The sequence below is a fragment of the Monodelphis domestica genome, chromosome 1 (genome assembly GCF_027887165.1).
Source record: "Monodelphis domestica isolate mMonDom1 chromosome 1, mMonDom1.pri, whole genome shotgun sequence".
In the NCBI taxonomy this organism is placed as follows: domain Eukaryota; kingdom Metazoa; phylum Chordata; class Mammalia; order Didelphimorphia; family Didelphidae; genus Monodelphis; species Monodelphis domestica.
The window spans coordinates 230,060,722-230,079,664 of record NC_077227.1 but is presented as its reverse complement, the minus strand read 5'-3'; the positions used below and the strand labels follow the sequence as shown (position 1 = coordinate 230,079,664).

Genomic DNA, 18,943 nt, shown 5'->3' with positions numbered 1-18,943 from the left:
AATCCAAAAATCTAGCTACGATGGAAAGGAGAGGAAACAGTAGAATGGCATCTATAGATGGTTAAAAGGGTCAAGTGATGAGGGTGTTTTTCAAAGCAGGGAGGATTTATGCATGTTTGAAGAATGAGAGGAAGAAGTCAAAGGAGACAGATGGAAGGTATTGAAGAAAGAAGGTCATAGATTTAGAGCTGAAGAGCCTCAAAAGCCATCTAGTGCAACCAAGCTCCTAATTTTACAGGAAAGGAAGCCCAGAGAGGTTAATTGAATTACCTGAGGTTACACAGGTAACAAATGTCATTACCACCAGGTCTCCTAACTCCAAAAACTGTGTTTTCTTTCCACTGTATACATGCAAGCTCCTTCAATTAGGACAGGATGGAATATAGGACCTGGTAGAGAGTTTTAACAGTTTAACAAAAAAAAAAATTAAGAGATTTTTTTTCTGGGAAACAGGAAGGAAAGAAGAAAGGATGAACTTAGAGGCAATGATGTTAGATGCAGATAAATGGTGGGGCCCTAGCTGATGGCTTAAATCTCACCTTAGGGAGGTAGAATATGGGGCCACCTGCTGAGATTCTGATGCTCCAAATAAGGCTGTAGCAGGAAAAGGAAGAAAGAGGATTTGGTTAGTGCCTTAAGAAAAGAGAAAGTGAGCAGTTAGGTGACTCTGTGGATAGAGAGCCAATCCCAGAAACGGGAGGTTCTGGGATTAAATCTGGCCTCAGATACTTCCTAGTTGTGTGACCCTGGGTAAGTCACTTAACCCCCATTGCCTAGCCCTTACCATTCTTCTGCCTTGGAACCAATATGTAGTGTTGATTCTAAGACAAAAGGTAAGAGTTTAAAAGAGAGAGAGAACTATCTAGAACAATATAATGAGTGTTCTAGGATGATAAGAAGAACTAAATATAAGAACTGATGATAGGAATCAAGTATGATTCTCTGGTGAACTACATTCAGACAACCTTCTATTTTTCAATGGCTTTTGGAGAAATTAGATATGTAAGTGACTCAAGGCTGGGATTTGGTAGCAATTAATAAATATTATTAAGCAACTACTAAGTGGCAGGCACTGGGGATACAGAAAGAGGCAAAAGACAGCCCCTGTCCTCAAGGAGCATATAATCTAATGCTACAGAAGAAAATAGAAGGGTAGAATAGAATTGTATAGAAAATAAAATGGTATAGAAAATAATTAAGAAATTTAAATCCTCCAGAAGACCTAAGTTTGCATCTTGCTTCTGTCTCTCACTTACTGGCTGTGTAACCTATAACAAACTGCTGAACATCTCTGGTCTCCTCATTTCCCTATCTCTAAAATGAGAGGACTGAATTCAGTCTTTAAGATCTTTGCATAGTATTGCATTCTATGATACAACTCACTTTGATTTTTTAATGGCAATTATAAACAGAGAAGGGGAGGGAAGAGTGAAATGAAATAGCACTGATAGAATGTCAAAACTGGAAATTAGCCAAGGCAGGCTAGGTGCTGATGGCTCTGCAGCTTCCTTTCTGCTCTCTTCTTCAGTTATGCAGTGCTATCTGCTGGTGGTGAGAGCACACTACACCCTAAGGAGAACCAGCAATGATTCCCTCAATTTGCTAAGAGAAAAGCAATTCCACAAAGAGCCCTCTCTAAACATTTGTGCAAAGTGGGTAAATTGTGTTGTGAGGCAGGACTCTCAAAATCCTTGTTAACATTTTCCATGGTGCCTGTGCCAATATTCTTCTTTCTCCCTATCAGACACCTGCTCTCAGTTCCCTCAAGGACACTAAGATTGAAATGGCTGAGTTTAAAAGCCAATCCTTGTCTGGGGGAGTTTTTGTATTTTAACAATGATCAGAGACTCAATCCCCCAACATGGAATTCCAGGAAGCTACAAGGTGGTAAGGTTTGTTTGGTTTTTTCCCTTCCAGTTTTGAGACTTCCCCAGAGTTCTTAGTTGACTATGTGTCAATATGCATGGTAAAAGCTAACAACAACAAAAATTATATCCCCATTGTTTAACACAGTTCCTGGCACATAGTTCTTGTTCAGTCGAGTCCAACTCTTTGTGAACCCATTTGGGGTTTTCTTGGGAAAGATATTGAACTGATTTGTCATTTCCTTTTCTGGCTCATTTTACAGGTAAGGAAACTGAGGCTAAGTGATTTGACCCATAAAGGGTCACACAGCTAGTAAGTGTCTGAGGCCACAGTTAAACTCAGATCTTCCTAATTTCAGATCTTGTACTCTATTCACTGACAGCCACCTAGCTGCCTCCTATATCTGTGTTACCTTACACAAGTCACTTGACAATCAAAGCCACAATATCCTCCTATATAAAATTTTATATACTTCAGGCCCAGGACTCTATAGCCTTCCTGTTATACCATAGGCACATAATAAACATTTATTGACTGATTTGTTGACATCTGCCCCCATATAGTTGTGTTTATTATTGTTCTGTGTCTAAATCTTTATGATCCCATGGACTGTGGGTATCTATGGGGTTTTCTTGGAAAGGATATTGGAGTGGTTTGCCATTTTCTTCTTCAGGGAATCCTTTTGTCAGGCAATCAGAGGTTAAGTGACTTGCCCAGGGTGACCCAGGTAGGAAGTGTCTGAAGCTTTATTTGAATTCAGGTCTTTCTGATTTCAGATTTAATATTCTATCCACTGAATCACCTAGCTATTAACTGTGTTACCTTAGACAAATAACTTAACAATCAGAGTTACAATATCTTCCTATATAAAATTATACGGTTAAATGTCATTTCATTTCCTTTTTGTATCACATTTAGATTCAGTGATTCCCCAAAATGCCTTCTGATTCTAAAATTCAGTGCTCAATACTTCCTGTGTGTAAGACAAGACATGGATGAATGCATGTGTATCTGTATACACATGTCAATATTTCTTGACCCTGCCACCTGTTAACTTTTGGGGAAAACATCCACAAGGGAAACAGATTAAGGCTCTTCTAATACTGTTTTGAAATTCTTTTGAAAAAAAAGAAAACACTTCCCAAAGTTCAGATTGCAACTCATTCTATTTCAAAGAAAAATCCAAGGCAACTGTTTGAGGCACATAGAGGTTAAATCATTTGCTCAGGATCACACTCTTAATAAAAGAGAACAGTCAGGTTTAAAAGAGCATCTCTCTGACTCCAAGCCCAGTACTTTATCCTCTATACTTGATTAAACAGCTCATGTTTTATTTTTATTTCACTAAGAATCATGATTCAGAAAGACATCAAACAAAGAAGTCCCAATCCTTGAAATGAAATTCACTAAATGGCAAATTAGAAGATAATGTGAAGATCAATGTGGGCAAAGCTTAGAAATATGATAGAGAAATAAATGATTGAGGAAATTCAGTGGGTACTCCTACCTGGAAGACAGATAGAAAGGCTTACATACTTCCCAATTTATAGACTTCTTCTCCATGCTTTAATATAACTCCTCCCTAGAATTACCTATCCAAGCAGCCAAATGCTCAACCTCTCATTCTTCTGATGTGCCAATTTACCAAAGCAACCCTCAAGCTATCCTTCTGCTGTCTCATTCTCACTACCCATTCTGCCCACTCTTCTCTCTTACAGTTGTGATTTCTTTTATGCTACATGGCAAGAGAATACAATGATGATCTACTTAGAAAATTGCAAAGCATATCCTCTGGGGATAAATGACCAGAAATTCAGCATAGAGGAAATACGTGTAAAACAGAACTGAGGCAGATGTGATGAATCAATCAACTAACATTTATTAAGCACCTGTTATATATCAGGCACTGTACTGAAGACTGAGGATACATATCATGTAGTTTGTCAAGCATTTATTGTTATCATTGTTTGTCCTTCCTTTCAAAAAAGAACCAATGACAGACTTCCAGCTAAGCATGGCAGCATATTAGATGTGGCTCACTTCCCCTCCTCAGACCCAACAATACAGACGACCTCAAAAGACCCAAAAAAAAAATTCTCATAAGAACAGAGGACCTCTACAATAGGACGCATCACTGAAGGTATGTGGGGCACGGGCATTTCCACATTATAAGGGAACGAAAAAGCTCTCACCCAAACCTGAGCTGACCTAACCTCCCCCACCACACCTATGGAGCCAGAGTTAAAGTCAGCGAGCGCCAGAACCAACAAGTGAGGGAGGGGTACACCAGGAATGATCAACAGTCAGATCCAGGTCTTGGGAGCTACTAAGACCACCAAGGACTTACCCCTGAGAGCAGTAACACCCAAAACCCAGGCAGGCAGGCAAGGGGAGCTCAGATCTCAGGTGCTCAGAACCAGTGCACAATAATCAATGAGTGTGTGAAGGGCACCCCTGAAGTGAGCAAGGGGCACTACAGGTCTTGGGAGTTGACTAAGAACACCAAGTACACACCCCTGAGGGCAGTAACACCAGAAACTCCAGCAGGGAGGGGAAGGAAGACATTGGGCTCCTCCCAGGAAAATAGCCCAGCTATAAAGAATCAAGAGCTGGCCTGAGGCAAAAAGCCTTGATCATTAGATCCATACACAGAGAGCCAGCCCTCCTTACTCATATTTCTGACTGGAAAGGGAAGGGAAAAGCATGGAGATGGCAAACACTGCCCAGGAACAACTTCCCAACAACAAGAAAAGCAAGAAGAATGGGTTGACTTTGGGTAGTTTTTATGGAGGAAAAATACAGACTACAGAGGAAATAGCAGAAGAGGAAACCCAAATAAATGCTCCAAAACCTTCCAAAAGAAATGGAAATTGTCCACAAGCACTTGAAGAATTTAAATTGGAAGTTATCAAAAAGATGGAAGCCTTCTGGCAGGAAAAATCGGATATAATGCAAAGAGAATTTAACAATCTCAGGGACAAGAATTCCCAATTGGAGAAACAGCTGGAAGCCTCAAAAAGCAGGATAGACCAAACTGAAAAGAAAACCAGTCTTTAAAGACCAGAATTAGGCAACTGGAAGACAATGATCTTCCAAAAGAGCAAGAATTAATAAAGCAAAGTAAAAAAATTTACAAATTAGAAGAAAACATGAAATATCTCACTGACAAGGTGACAGATCAGAAAAACAGAGGAAGGAGAGACAATCTGAGAATCATTGGTCTACCTAAAAAGCCAGAAATAAACAGGAATCTTGACATCATCCAAGAAAACTGCCCTGAGATTCTAGAACAAGGGGACAAAATAGACATTGAAAGAGTTCATAGAGCACCCTCTACATTAAATCCCCAAAAGACAATTCATAGGAATGTAATTGCCAAATTACAGTATTTAGATCATGCACCTAAGTATTTAGCATTTACATGTGGCTTAATCAGAGGTGGCTTATCAAATTTGGGAATAAAAAGTACTGTGACGGCTAAAGTGTCAGCAATGCCAGCATGTAAATTTCAAGTGATAATACAGAAGATGTAGCATGTTCTCAAATGCTTCTAAAGAAATTATGTCATATTAAAATGCAAAACCCTACCATATGTTGTCTTCAAGAAGCACACATGAGGCAGGTAGATACTAACAAGGTCAGAATTAAAGGTTGGAGTAAAACCTAAAGAAGGCAGGAGTTGCAATCATGATATCTGACAAAGCCAAAGCAAAAATAGACCTGATCAAAAGGGATAGGAAAGGTAAATACATCCTGATAAAAGGGAGTATAGACAATGAGGAAATATCACTAATCAACATGTATGCACCAAATGGTATAGCACCCAAAAAAATTTCTAATGGAGAAACTAGGAGAACTGAAGAAGGAAATAGATAGTAAAACTATATTACTGGGAGACGTGAACCAACCACTATCAAATTTAGGTAAATCAAATAAAAAAATAAATGAGAAAGATGTAAAAGATGTGAATGAAATATTAGAAAAATTAAAGTTAATAGATATATGGAGAAAAATAAATAGGGACAAAAAGGAATACAACTTCTTTTCAGCAGCACCTGGCACATTCACAAAGATTGACCATATACTAGGTCATAAAAACATGGCGGGGGGCATCTGGGTAGCTCAGTGGATTGAGAACGAGACCTAGAGATGGGAGGTCCTAGGTTCAAATCTGGCCTCAGCCACTTCCTAGCTGTGTGACCCTTGGCAAGTCACTTGACCCCCATTGCCTAGCCCTTACCACTCTTCTGCCTTGGAGCCAATACACAGTATTGACTCCAAGAAGAAAGGTAAAGGTTTATTTTTTTTAACATTATTTTATTTGGTCATTTTCATACATTATTCATTGGAAACAGAGATCATTTTCTTTTATTCCCCCCCTCCTCCAGCCACCCCTCTCCTAGCCAACACGCGATTCCACTGGGTATCACACATGTCCTTGATCTGAACCCATTTCCATGTTGTTGGTATTTGCATTGGGGTGTTCATTTAGCATCTCTCCTCAATCATATCCCCTCCACCCCTGTAGTCAAACAGTTGCTTTTCCTCAGTGTTTTTACTCCCACCATTTGTCCTCTGCTTGAGGATAATTTTTTTTCTCATACATCCCTGTAGATTTTTCAGGGACATTGTATTACCATTAATGGAGAAGTCCATTACGTTGGATTGAAACACAGTGTGTCAGTCTCTGTGTACAATGTTTTCCTGGTTCTGCTCCTCTCACTCTGCATCACTTCCTGGAGGTCGTTCCAGTCTCCATGGAATTCCTCCACTTTATTATTCATTTTAGCACAATAGTATTCCATCACCAATATATACCACAATTTGTTCAGCCATTCCCCAATTGAAGGGCATCCCCTCATTTTCCAATTTTTGGCCACAACAAAGAGTGCAGCTATGAATATTCTGGTACAAGTCTTTTACCTTATTATCTCTTTAGGGTACAAACCCAGCAGTGCTATGGCTGGATCAAAGGGCAGACAGTCTTTTATCCCTCTTTGGGCATAGTTCCAAATTGCCCTCCAGAATGGTTGGATCAATTCACAACTAGACCAGCAATGAATTAATGTCCCCACTTTGCCACATCCCCTCCAACATTCATTACTTTCCTTTGCTGTAATGTTGGCTAATGTGCTAGGTGTGAAGTGATACCTCAGAGTTGTTTTGATTTGCATCTCTCTGATTATAAGAGATTTAGAACATTTTTTCATGTGCTTATTAATAGTTTTGATTTCTTTAACTGAAAACTGCCTATTCATATCCCTTGCCCATTTTTCAATTGGAGAATAGCTTGATTTTTTGTACAACTGGTTTAACTCTTTATAAATTTGAGTAATTAGACCTTTGTCAGAGGTTTTTGTTATGAAGATTGTTCCTAATTTGTTGCCTCCCTTCTAATTTGTTACATTGGTTTTGTTTGTACAGAAACTTTTTAATTTGATGTAGTCAAAATTATTGATTTTACATTTCGTGACTCTTTCTAAGTCTTGCTTGGTATTAAAATCTTTCCCTTCCCAAAGGTCTGACATGTATACTATTCTGCGTTCACCTAATTTACTTATAGTTTCCTTCTTTATATTCAGGTCATTCACCCATTCTGAGTATATCTTGGTGTAGAGTGTGAGGTGTTGATCCAAACCTAATCTCTCCCACACTGTCTTCCAATTTTCCCAGCAGTTTTTATCAAATAGTGAATTTTTGTCCCATTAGCTGAGGTCTTTGGGATTGTCGTAGACTTGGCCACACGAAGCCTATTCCACTGATCCTCCTTTCTGTCTCTTAGCCAGTACCAAATTGTTTTGATGACCACTGCTTTGTAATATAGTTTGAGATCTGGGACTGCAAGGCCACCTTCCTTTGTATTTTTTTTTCATTATTTCCCTGGATATCCTTGATCCTTTGTTCTTCCAAATAAACTTTATGTTCTTCTCTAATTCAGTAAAAAAGTTATTTGGAAGTTCAATGGGTATGGCACTAAATAGATAGATAAGTTTGAGTTGGATGGTCATTTTTATTATGTTAGCTCGTCCCACCCATGAGCAATCAATGTTTTTCCAATTGTTTAGATCTAGTTTTAATTATGTGGAGAGTGTTTTGTAGTTGTATTCATATAGTTCCTCTGTTTGTCTCAGCAGATAGATTCCTAAGTATTTTATATTGTCTCGGGTGACTTTAAATGGGATTTCTCTTTCCAATTATTGTGCTGAACTGGGTTGGAGATATATAGAAATGCTGATGACTTATGGGGGTTTATTTTGTATCCTGCTACTTTGCTAAAGTTGATTATTTCGACTAGCTTTTTGATTGATTCTCTAGGATTCTTTAAGTAAATCATCATATCATCTGCAAAGAGTGACAGCTTGGTCTCCTCATTGCCAATTTTAATACCTTCAATTTCTTTTTCTTCTTTAATTGTTACTGCTAGTGTTTCTAGTACAATATTAAATAGTAAAGATGATAATGGGCATCCTTGTTTTACTCCTGATCTTATTGGGAATGCATCTAGTTTATCCCCAATGCAGATGATGTTTGCTGATGGTTTAAGATATATACTGTTTATTATTTTTAGGAAAGGCCCTTCTATTCCTATATTTACTAGTGTTTTCAATAGGAATGGGTGTTGTATTTTATCAAAGGCATTTTCTGCATCTATTGAGATAATCATGTGATTTTTGTCAGTTTGCTTGTTAATATGGTCAATTATGTGGATGGTTTTCCTAATATTGAACCATCTTTGCATTCCTGGTATGAACCCTACCTGATCGTAGTGGATAACCCTTGTGATAACTTGCTGGAGTCTTTTTGCTAGTATCCTATTTAAGATTTTGGTGTCTATATTCATTAGGGAGATTGGTCTATAGTTTTCTTTCTTTGTTTTTAATCTGCCTGGCTTTGGGATCAGTACCATGTTTGTGTCATAAAAAGAATTTGGTAGAACCCCTTCTTGGCTTATTCTGTCAAATAGTTTGTATAATATTGGGATTAGTTGTTCTTTGAATGTTTGATAGAATTCATTTGTGAATCCATCTGGACCTGGGGATTTTTTCTTAGGGAATTCTTTGATGGCTTGTTCAATTTCTTTTTCTGATATGGGGATGTTTAGGTAATTTATTTCTTCCTCTTTTAGTCTAGGCAGTTAGTATTTTTGTAAGTATTCATCCATATCACCTAGATTGCCATATTTGTTGCCATATAATTGGGCATAGTAGTTTTTAATGATTGCCTTAATTTCCTCTTCATTAGAGGTGAGGTCTCCCTTTTCATCTTGGATACTGTCAATTTCATTTTTTTCTTTCCTTTTTTTAATTAGACTGACTAGCACTTTGTCAATTTTATTTGTTTTTTCAAAGTACCAGCTTCTAGTCTTATTTATTAAGTCAATAGTTCTTTGACTTCCAATTTTATTGATTTCTCCTTTGATTTTTAGGATCTCTAATTTAATCTTCATTTGAGGATTTTTGATTTGTTCACTTTCTAGTTTTTTTTAATTTCCATGCCCAATTCATTGGCCTCTGCCCTTCTTAATTTGTTTATATATGAACTCAAGGATATAAATTTCCCCTGAGTACTGCTTTAGCTGCATTCTCTAGGTTTTGAAAGGATGTCTCACCATTGTTGTTTTCTTCAATGAAGTTATTGATTGTTTCTACAATTTGTTCTTTAACTAGCTGGTTTTGGAGAATCATATTGTTTAATTTCCAATTAATATTTGATTTGTCTCTCCATGTACCCTTACTAATTATTATTTTCATTGCATTGTGGTCTGAGAAGGTTGCATTTATTATTTCTGCCCTTTTGCACTTGTTTGCAATGTTTTTGTGCCCTAATACATGGTCAATTTTTGTAAATGTACCATGTGCTGCTGAGAAGAAGGTGTTTTCCTTTTTGTCCCTATTTATTTTTCTCCACATATCTACTAACTCTAATTTTTCTAAGATTTCATTTGCTTCTCTCACCTCTTTCTTATTTGTTTTTTGGTTTGATTTATCTAGTTCGGATAGAGGAAGGTTCAGATCTCCTACTAGTATAGTTTTTCTGTCTATTTCATCCTTGAGCTCCTCTAGTTTCTCCTTTAGAAATTTGGATTCTATGCCATTTGATTCATACATATTGAGTACAGATATTTCCTCATTGTCTATACTGCCTTTTATCAGGATGTAGTTACCTTCCCTACCTCTTTTAACTAGATTTATTTTTACTTTGGTTTTGTCAGATATCATGATTGCAACTCCTGCCTTCTTTTTATCAGTTGATGCCCAATAGATTTGGCTCCACCCCCTTACTTTCACCCTATGCGTATCTACCTTCCTCATGTGTGTTTCCTGCAGACAGCATAAGATAGGGTTTTGGATTCTAATCCACTCTGCTATTCGCTTGCGTTTTATGGGTGAGTTCATTCCATTCACATTCAGAGCTATGATTACTAGCTGTGTATTTCCCAGCACTTTGATTTCTACTCCTGGTCCTGCCTTTTCTTCTTTCACTATTTCCTTCTACAGCAGTGTTTGTTTATAATCAGTTCCCCTAGTTCCCACCCTCATTTTACTTCCCTTTCTACCCCCCCCTCCCTTCTCATTCTCTCCCCTTATTTTCCCCTGTAGTCTTTTTAAAATGTCCCCCCACCCTCTCCCTCCCTTGTACTGCTTCCCTCCCCACCAGTCCGTTTTTTTAACCTTCTACTTCCCTATATGGTGCAAATCAATTCTCTGCCCCAATGGATTGGATTGTTCTTCCCTCTTTGGGTCAGTTTCAAAGCACGTAAGAGTTGAGTATTTCCTATCTCCAACCTCTTTACCCTTCCAGTGTATCGATGTTCTACCCCCTCCCGCCATGAGCTACTTTGTGACATATCAATTTACCCCCATTTTTTCTTTTCCCATTTCTTTTAGTAATAGCCTCTTTTTTTTTTTTTAGTTCTGGTTGTGTATATACATATAAATATATATATATACATACATATATACATATACACACACACACATGTATATGTGTTTATGCATGCATATATCTATACACCTATTTATGTCTTGTCCTTTCATCCTATACAGTTTGTCACTGTTCCCTCTAAGTATAATTCTTCTAGCTGCCCAGGTAATAGCAACAGTTTTTAAGAATTACCAATGACCTATTTTCTGATAGGGATACATATTTTAACTCATTGAGTCTCTTTAAAAGTTTTTTGTTGTTGTTGTTTTGTTTTGTTTTTCTTTTTCCCCTCTTTTTTAATTACCTTTTGATGATTCTCTTGAGTTCTGTGCTTGGACATCAAATTTTCTGTTCAGGTCTGGTCTTTTCTTTATGAATGCTTGGAATTCTTCTGTTGTGTTGAATGACCATACTTTTCCCTGTAAGAATATAGTCAGTTTCACTGGGTAGTTGATTCTTGGTGGTAGACCTAGTTCGCTTGCTTTCCAGAATATCATATTCCATGCCTTTCGGTCCTTCAGTGTGGATGCAACCAGATCCTGAGTTATCCTCACTGTGTTTCCATGGTATCTGAATGGCTTCTTCTTGGCAGCTCGTAATATCTTTTCTTTGGTCTGATAGTTTTTGAGTTTGGCTATAATATTCCTGGGTGTTATCAGTTGGGGATTAAATATAGGAGGTGATCTGTGGATTCTTTCAATCTCTACTCTCCCCTCTTGTTCTAGGATATCCGGACAGTTTTCCTGAATAAATTCCTGTAGTATTATGTCCAGGCTTTTTCTTTTGTCATGGTCTTCTGGTAGACCTATGATTCTAAAATTGTCTCTTCTCAAGCAATAAAAGAAGAAGAAGGGCAATAAAAGAAAATGATCTCTGTTTCCAATGAATAATGTTTGAAAATGACCAAATAAAATAATGTTTAAAAGGGGGGCGGGGGGAAGGAATCAATGACGATTGGGTCCTGTGCCTGGGTCGCAGCCCTGCCTGTGGCAGGGCATCCCGGCCAAATGCTGGTGCCTCAGAGGACACTGTAAAACCCCCTGCCCCGTCCCCCGGCGCCAGCGGGACCCGGCTCTAGCTCAGTGGGGCCCGGAGGCAGTACATTAACCACGGCATTTGCAGTGGTGCTTGAGTCCTGACCTCCTCCCTCCCGGGGTCCCCAGAGTCCAGAAGAAGCCGGAAATGGCAGACGAGGGGCTTTTCTTGCTTCTTCACGAGATGGTGACTGGCGTCTACAAGTCCGCGGAGCAGGTGGAGGTGGAAAATGGAAGGTGCATTACTAAGCTGGAGAACATGGGTTTTAGAGTGGGACAAGGATTGATAGAAAGGTTTACAAAGGACACTGCAAGGTTCAAGGATGAGTTAGATATCATAAAGTTCATTTGCAAAGATTTTTGGACCACTGTTTTCAAGAAACAAATAGATAACCTAAGGACAAATCATCAGGGTATCTATGTCCTTCAAGACAACAAATTTCTACTCCTGACTCAGATGTCTTCAGGAAAACAGTATTTAGATCATGCACCTAAGTATTTAGCATTTACATGTGGCTTATCAAATTTGGGAATAAAAAGTACTGTGACAGCTGAAGTGTCAGCAATGCCAGCATGTAAATTTCAAGTGATAATACAAAAGATGTAGCATGTTCTCAAATGCTTCTAAAGAAATTATGTCATTCATGTATAAAGATTTTTGAGTAGTAACTTTTGACTTACTGGCATTGTCATAAGTTTCTACAGTACATTGATTCATATAAGCTATATGTTAATTTAATATATGATGTAATATTCACTCTCAAATAAAATCACCATGGAATAGTTTCTATATAATTATTGGATAGAATGGGAGAGTTTCAAAGAAAATTTACTGAGACACTCCACTGTACCTATATTACAGTATGCCACATGCAACTTTTATTTCATGAAAAAAATTATTAAATAAGCACATAACCAAGTACAAATATTTTTGTGCTTCTGCTTTATTGGTTCATATTTATTTGACATTTTTAAAAGGGCAAAACTAAAGTCTTGCTGAATTAGCAAAGAGAAAAAAGTTAGATTTTTTTTGTTTAAATATTTTCCCCCAATTACATAAACAATTTTTAACATTCTTTTTAAAAATCTGAGTTCCAAATTCTCTCCTTCCTTCTCACCCTCTCTACCTCCCTGAGTCATTAAGCAATCTGATACAAATTTTACATGTGTGATCATCTAAAAAAATTTTCCAACATTAGTCAGTAAATAAATTTTTTTTAAAAAAAAGTTGGAGGTATATGTTAAAAATGAACTTAAATGGTGGTGCAGCTTGGTGGCTCAGTGAATTGAGAGCCAGGCCTAGAGACAGGTCTTGAGTTCAAATTCGACCTCAGGTGTGTGACTCAGGACAAGTCACTTAATCTCCATTGTCTAGCCCTTGCCGCACTTCTGTTTTGTAACCAATACACAGTATTGATTCTAAGACAGACGATAAGGGGTTTTTAATTTAAGGGGGGAAAATGTACATGATTCTATAAGCAACACTAGAATAAAGTTTGTTCCTAGTAAAAACAATTTTTAGATTTGTATGAAGAGACTTTGTATTTGTCTGGTCATGGCACTACAAAATCTAGGATTGGAAGAGAATTTCTGGGATCAGCAAGGGTAGAAATCAAGGGTGTTTGGAACAAATCAAATTGATGGGATGGGTACCAAATGAGATAAATGGTTAAAGGGATTATATTTCTAAAAATACATGAGACCAGCAAGGGTGACTCTTCACATGCAAAGATTATTTGTCCAAGTCAATTTCACTATGTTCAGCTAATGGATAATTAAGAACATTCGTTCTTCAACCATATTAGTTGACAGGAATATTCAGTTCCAACAATGTTAAACTACTTGCTGCACATGTTAAATAAAATGTCTGTTTTATATTAAGTATTCCACATAGTTTTACCAGTGGTATTTAATAAATATTGTTTGATTTAAAAAAAAGAACCAATGACATCAAGGAGTGATATCTTGACTTGTTCATGGATTGGATTTAAGTCAGGCAGAGTTACACAGTCATCAGCCTCACTCTCTGTTCCAGAATCATCCAAGGCCAGTGGTGAGACAAAAGTTAGGACCACCGACAATGACCTGAAATGCAGTAGATTGGTCAGCAATTTGATATTGGTCATACATACACTATCATATAAAACACATTTCCATAGTCATCATACTCTTTTAAAAAACACCTAAAGAAAATAAAGTGAAAGATTATATGCTTCCATCTGCATTCAGACTCTATCAGTTCCTTCTCTGGAAGTAGATAGTAGTTTTCTTTTTCTTTCTTTCTTTTTTTTTTATTTCTTTTAAACGTTTACTATGATGTTTCCAAGGCAGAAGAGCAGTAAGGGCTAGGCAATGGAATTAAGTGACTTGCCCAGCGTCACACAGCAAGTGTGTGAGGTCAGATTTGAACCCAAGACCTCCCATCTCTAGGCCTGGCTTTCAATTAAATGAGCCACCTAGCTGTCCCCAACAACATTTTTCATTGAGTACTTTGGGATTGTCTTGGATCACTGTGTTGCTAGAACAGCTAAGTCATTTATACTTATTTATTGTATAATATTGTTATTATGTTCTCCTGATTCTGTTCACTTTACTTTGCGTCAATTTATCTAAGTCTTTCCAGGTTTTTCTGAAATCTTCCTCTTCCTCATTTCTTATAACACAATATATTCTGTTACAATCATATACCACAAATTGTTCAGCCCTTCCCCAACTGAAAGGTAGTTCTCTCAATTTCCATTCTTTGCTATCTCAAAAAAGAGCTGTTATATTTTTCTACCAATATGTCTTTTTTAAAAATCTCTTTGGGATACAGACCTAATAGTGGTATTCCTAAATCAAAGGGGAAAATATGCCTTTAAGCTATAGAGCTATAGAGAATTCCCAATATATATAATCACTTTCCTACCTTGAAAAATAGAGTTAGGGGGCCAAGTCAAGATGGTAAAAAAAGTACACAGATCCACCCGACCTGTACCAGATTGCCCTCCAAACAACTTTGATACAGCACCACCTCAAAATGAATCTTTGGAGCAGCAGAACCCACAAAAGGACAGGGTGGAAAAAAATTTCAACCCAAAACAACTTAGGCCAGCACAAAAGATGATTCTTGAGTTTTCCCTGAAACAAAGACCTTTTCAGTTATCATTGCTCTTTTTCAGCTGATGATGTTCTATGGTTTGTATCCCTAGTACTTAGCATAGTGCCTAGCATATAGTAGGTGCTTAATAAATGTTTAGACTAACTGATCCTACAAGACTATAAGTCACAGAGAAGATGTGAATTTGTATTGGTAAGAGTGCTCCCTACATCAATAAAATTGAATATGCAGTTTTTAAAAGCCAACAAACCTGGCTTAATCACAGATGGCCAAGAATTTTTCAACTCTCCCCAGCTGTGAGTGATTTAATATTCTATTATCCTTTAATTTTTATCATTTTAAAGATATTTATATTGCTGATTCACTTGTTTATTGTGGTATATGGTGTATAATATAGGTCTACTAGCATTTTTCACCAAACCACCATCCCAATTTTCCCAATAGTTTTTGTTGAATAGTGAACTATTCCATTGTTTGTGATCTTAGGTCTAATGTAAGCATTTGGTTTTAAATCAATTTAAAATCTATTTTGCTAATCTATTTTTTAAAATAAAGTACCTGATAGTTTTGATAATTACTGTTCTATAGGATAATATGCAAAGTAGAAGTAAGCAACCCCTTCCTTCTTTTTCTTTTCATAAATTCCTCACTGTTAATCTTATTATTTGTCTTCCCCTTATCAGTCTCTTCCTCCTTTTTCACTTTCTCTTCCTCCTCCTTCTGAATTGAAATGACTGAATTAAATAGTGATCATCAAATAGTTTCTCCAGGAGGGTTATATAGAGGTTCTCAACATACTTTGGGACCTCTTACCTTAAAAGTTCTGTTTATAAGCCTCACAGGAAAACTTACCTCACTTCTTTGTGATCATATCTTGTATTCCTTAAACAGTAAACCTAAATTACCATAAATAATATTGGAACAAGAATCTCCTATAGAACATCCCCACAAGTGGTTGTCCAGATTCTGCTTGAAATTCACCAGGGAGGGGGATCTCAGTTCATAAGGAAGTTCATTCTGCTTTGGGATAGTTCTTATTATTATGAAGTTCTTTCCTCTGTTAAAACTAATTTACTTCTTTGTGTCCTATATACTTTGCCATTATCTGCACCTTTTTAGTCAATGTAGAAAAAAAATTGAACCCCTCTTCCAAATTATAATTTTCAAATCCTTAAAGACAACTATTATGAAACTTTAGTTCAAATTAATTTTAAAAACAAAGGTTAAAATTGCTTTTGAATGTGTAATTAAGGAAAAAATAAAATATTATTTTTTTAAATGACTATATGTTTAGCCATTGGAGGTCACAGATGAACAGATACCTCAAAGAATCATTCCCCTTAATTTCCTGGCAATGCTCCCTTCTCCCTTTTCCCTTTGCTGAGTAGACAGTGATTCCCCCAACCTTGCCGGAGGGAACTCAGAGTCCCTGTTCCACTCTAATTCTTTCCTAATGGAGGGGAGGGGGGGGTGAGGGAACAGCCCTACACTTTCTTCTCCCTATTAATCACCACCCTCCATTCCAGGTGGGCATAGACACATACTTTGGATGAACAAACAAACAACTGCACTCTTTGTGGTATGATGAAAAATCACAGGGCCTTACCAACTACCCTGCCCCTGTATTCACTCTAAGGCCAACAGATACCTTACTATCTATACCACTACTATACCTTTGGAATCTCTAGGCATTGCCATTTGCCCTGCAACTATAATTTCCAGATACCACCCCAGCAAAGTATTGCCATAGAACTATCTGCTACACTCTATGGACCACTTGTCTTGCCATCTTCCTTACTCCCAAATCTTTAGGAGTGCCTGTGTATATGTATGTATGTATGTTTGAGAGCTTTTTCATTCATAATTTTTTTTATTCATTCACCTCCATGTCTTCTTCAGACTGACCACACCTTGTTCCTTCATAGATCTTTAAATAGTATGATCATGAGGCTCTTCACCCTCCAAATTACCCTCTTTTTGAATACTCTCCAGTTTAGTGACCTATTTCTGGATCTGCCTTCTGGCACCGAACAGAACAAGTCTAATGCTCTTTCATATGACTGTTCTTTGAATACTTGAATATATGTATCATGCATCTCTTGATTTCTTTTTTTTTCTCTTCCTAGATAAACATTCCCCTTTCCTTCAACTTTCAATCTTAAATGACTTTATAGATCTAAGGACCTTCACTACCCGGTCCTCTAGATGCTCTATAATCAATATCCTTTTTTAACCCTTTCCTTCCATCTTAGAATTAATACTGTTTATTGGTTCCAAGGTAGAAGAGTGGTATGGGCTAGGTGATTGGGAATAACCCAGAGTCACACAGCTAGGAAGTGTTTGAGGTCATATTTGAACACAGAACTTCCCAACTGCAGGCCTAGCTCTCTATCCACTGAGTCACCTACCTTTCAATATGACTTCTTAAAACACAGTACCTAAAACCAAACATAATATTCCCAACTTAATCTGACCAGAACAAATCATAGAAAGACTATGATGTCCTGAGTACCATATTGCTCTTAATGAAGCTCAAAAACATATTGGTCTTTTAGGTAGTCACAAAACAGCTGACTTTGGAATATACATAATCTCTATATCTTTTTCAGATAAACTATCAGCTAGATGGTACAGTGCATACATAGAGTGCTGAGCCTGGAGTCAGGAAGACTCATTCATCTTCCCGAGTTCAAATCCAGTCTCAGACACTTACTTGCCATGTGGCCCAGGCAAGTCATTTAATCCTGTTTGCTTAATCCTCAATTCCTCATCTGTACAATGAGCTGGAGAAGGAAATGACAAACCACTCTATTACCTATGCTAAGAAAATCCCAAATGGAGTTGTGAAGGCTTAGACATGATTGAAATGAATGAACAACATCTAACCCTGCCTTCACCATCTTATACTTGTAAAGTTTAGTTTTTAGCCCCGCTCTAAAACTTTACATTTATGTCTGTTCAATTCCATCTTATTGGATTCAGCCCACTGTTCCAGTTTATCAAAATATTTTTATATCTTGATTCTATTATCCAACATGTTAGCTTAGCTATCCCTCCTACTTTTAAGTTATTCACAAATTTGATAAACCTGCTATCTATGCTTCTGATGGAGTTAGTAACAGAGAAGCTAAACAGGAAAGGGCTAGTCAAGTTGGAGAACTCTTGCCAAGCTGACAATTACCAATCAGTTCTGAGTCTATCTGATTTCATTATCATTTACTTCACACGTCTCCATCTTCTCCACATGAATAGCATGAGATTCATCATAAAATATCTCACTAAAAGTCAAGATACACAAAGTCTACGGTATTCCTCTACTCCTGGAGTTCTTCTCAAGCTTTTAAGTCTCAGGGTCCCTTTGCCCAATTAAAAATTACTGAGGACCCTAAAGCACTTTTATTTATGTGGGTTATATTTATCAGTATTTAGTAGGATATTAGAAATTAAAATGGATACTTTTTAAATTGCTTATTAGAAATTAAGTGATACATTTTAAAAATCTTAATTCACCTGAAATAATTACAAATCCATTTGCATGTTAAAAATAAATAACATTTTATAAAATATATTTTCCAAAATGGAAAAAAATTAGTAAGAATAGTGGCCTTATTTTACATATTTTTGCAAATCCCTTTAATGTGTGGCTTAATATAAGATAGCTAGATTCTCTTATCTACTTCTGCATTTGATCTGTTGTGAAATATTGTTTTGGTTAAAGTATATGAAGAAAGCCCAGCTTCACACAGATATATAGGAAGGGCTATTTTAATAGGCAACTAATGCCTTGGCATTATTATTTAAATGATTTTGACCTCTTAAACCCCCTGAAAAGGTCAGCCTTTTCCCCTCCAGGAAAAATAAATTTAGTAGGACTCTGAATTCCAAGTCAGAAGGCTAGGATTAAAATCCATTCATGCTTATTTACCGTCTATATGACATTTTAGCAAGCATTTTCCCATCTTTGAGCCTCTATTTCTCCATCTATACAATACAGGTCTGTGCCATCTACCTTAAAGGC

The 18,943-nt window shown here is 37.1% G+C and overlaps 1 protein-coding gene across 1 annotated transcript; it reads left to right on the top strand.

Moving 5' to 3' along the window:
• The first annotated feature begins 11,958 nt into the window (after nt 1-11,958).
• On the top strand, nt 11,959-12,432 carry LOC100015304 (trafficking protein particle complex subunit 6B-like). The gene has a single exon (XM_056826140.1). The coding sequence runs from the start codon at nt 11,974-11,976 to the stop codon at nt 12,430-12,432; it is 459 nt and encodes a 152-aa protein (XP_056682118.1). The 5' UTR covers nt 11,959-11,973.
• The last annotated feature ends 6,511 nt before the right edge of the window (nt 12,433-18,943 follow it).

Bases quoted from the DNA above. Each gene is read 5' to 3' on its own strand.
- LOC100015304 (XM_056826140.1), top strand. From the start codon at position 11,974: ATGGCAGACGAGGGGCTTTTCTTGCTTCTTCACGAGATGGTGACTGGC.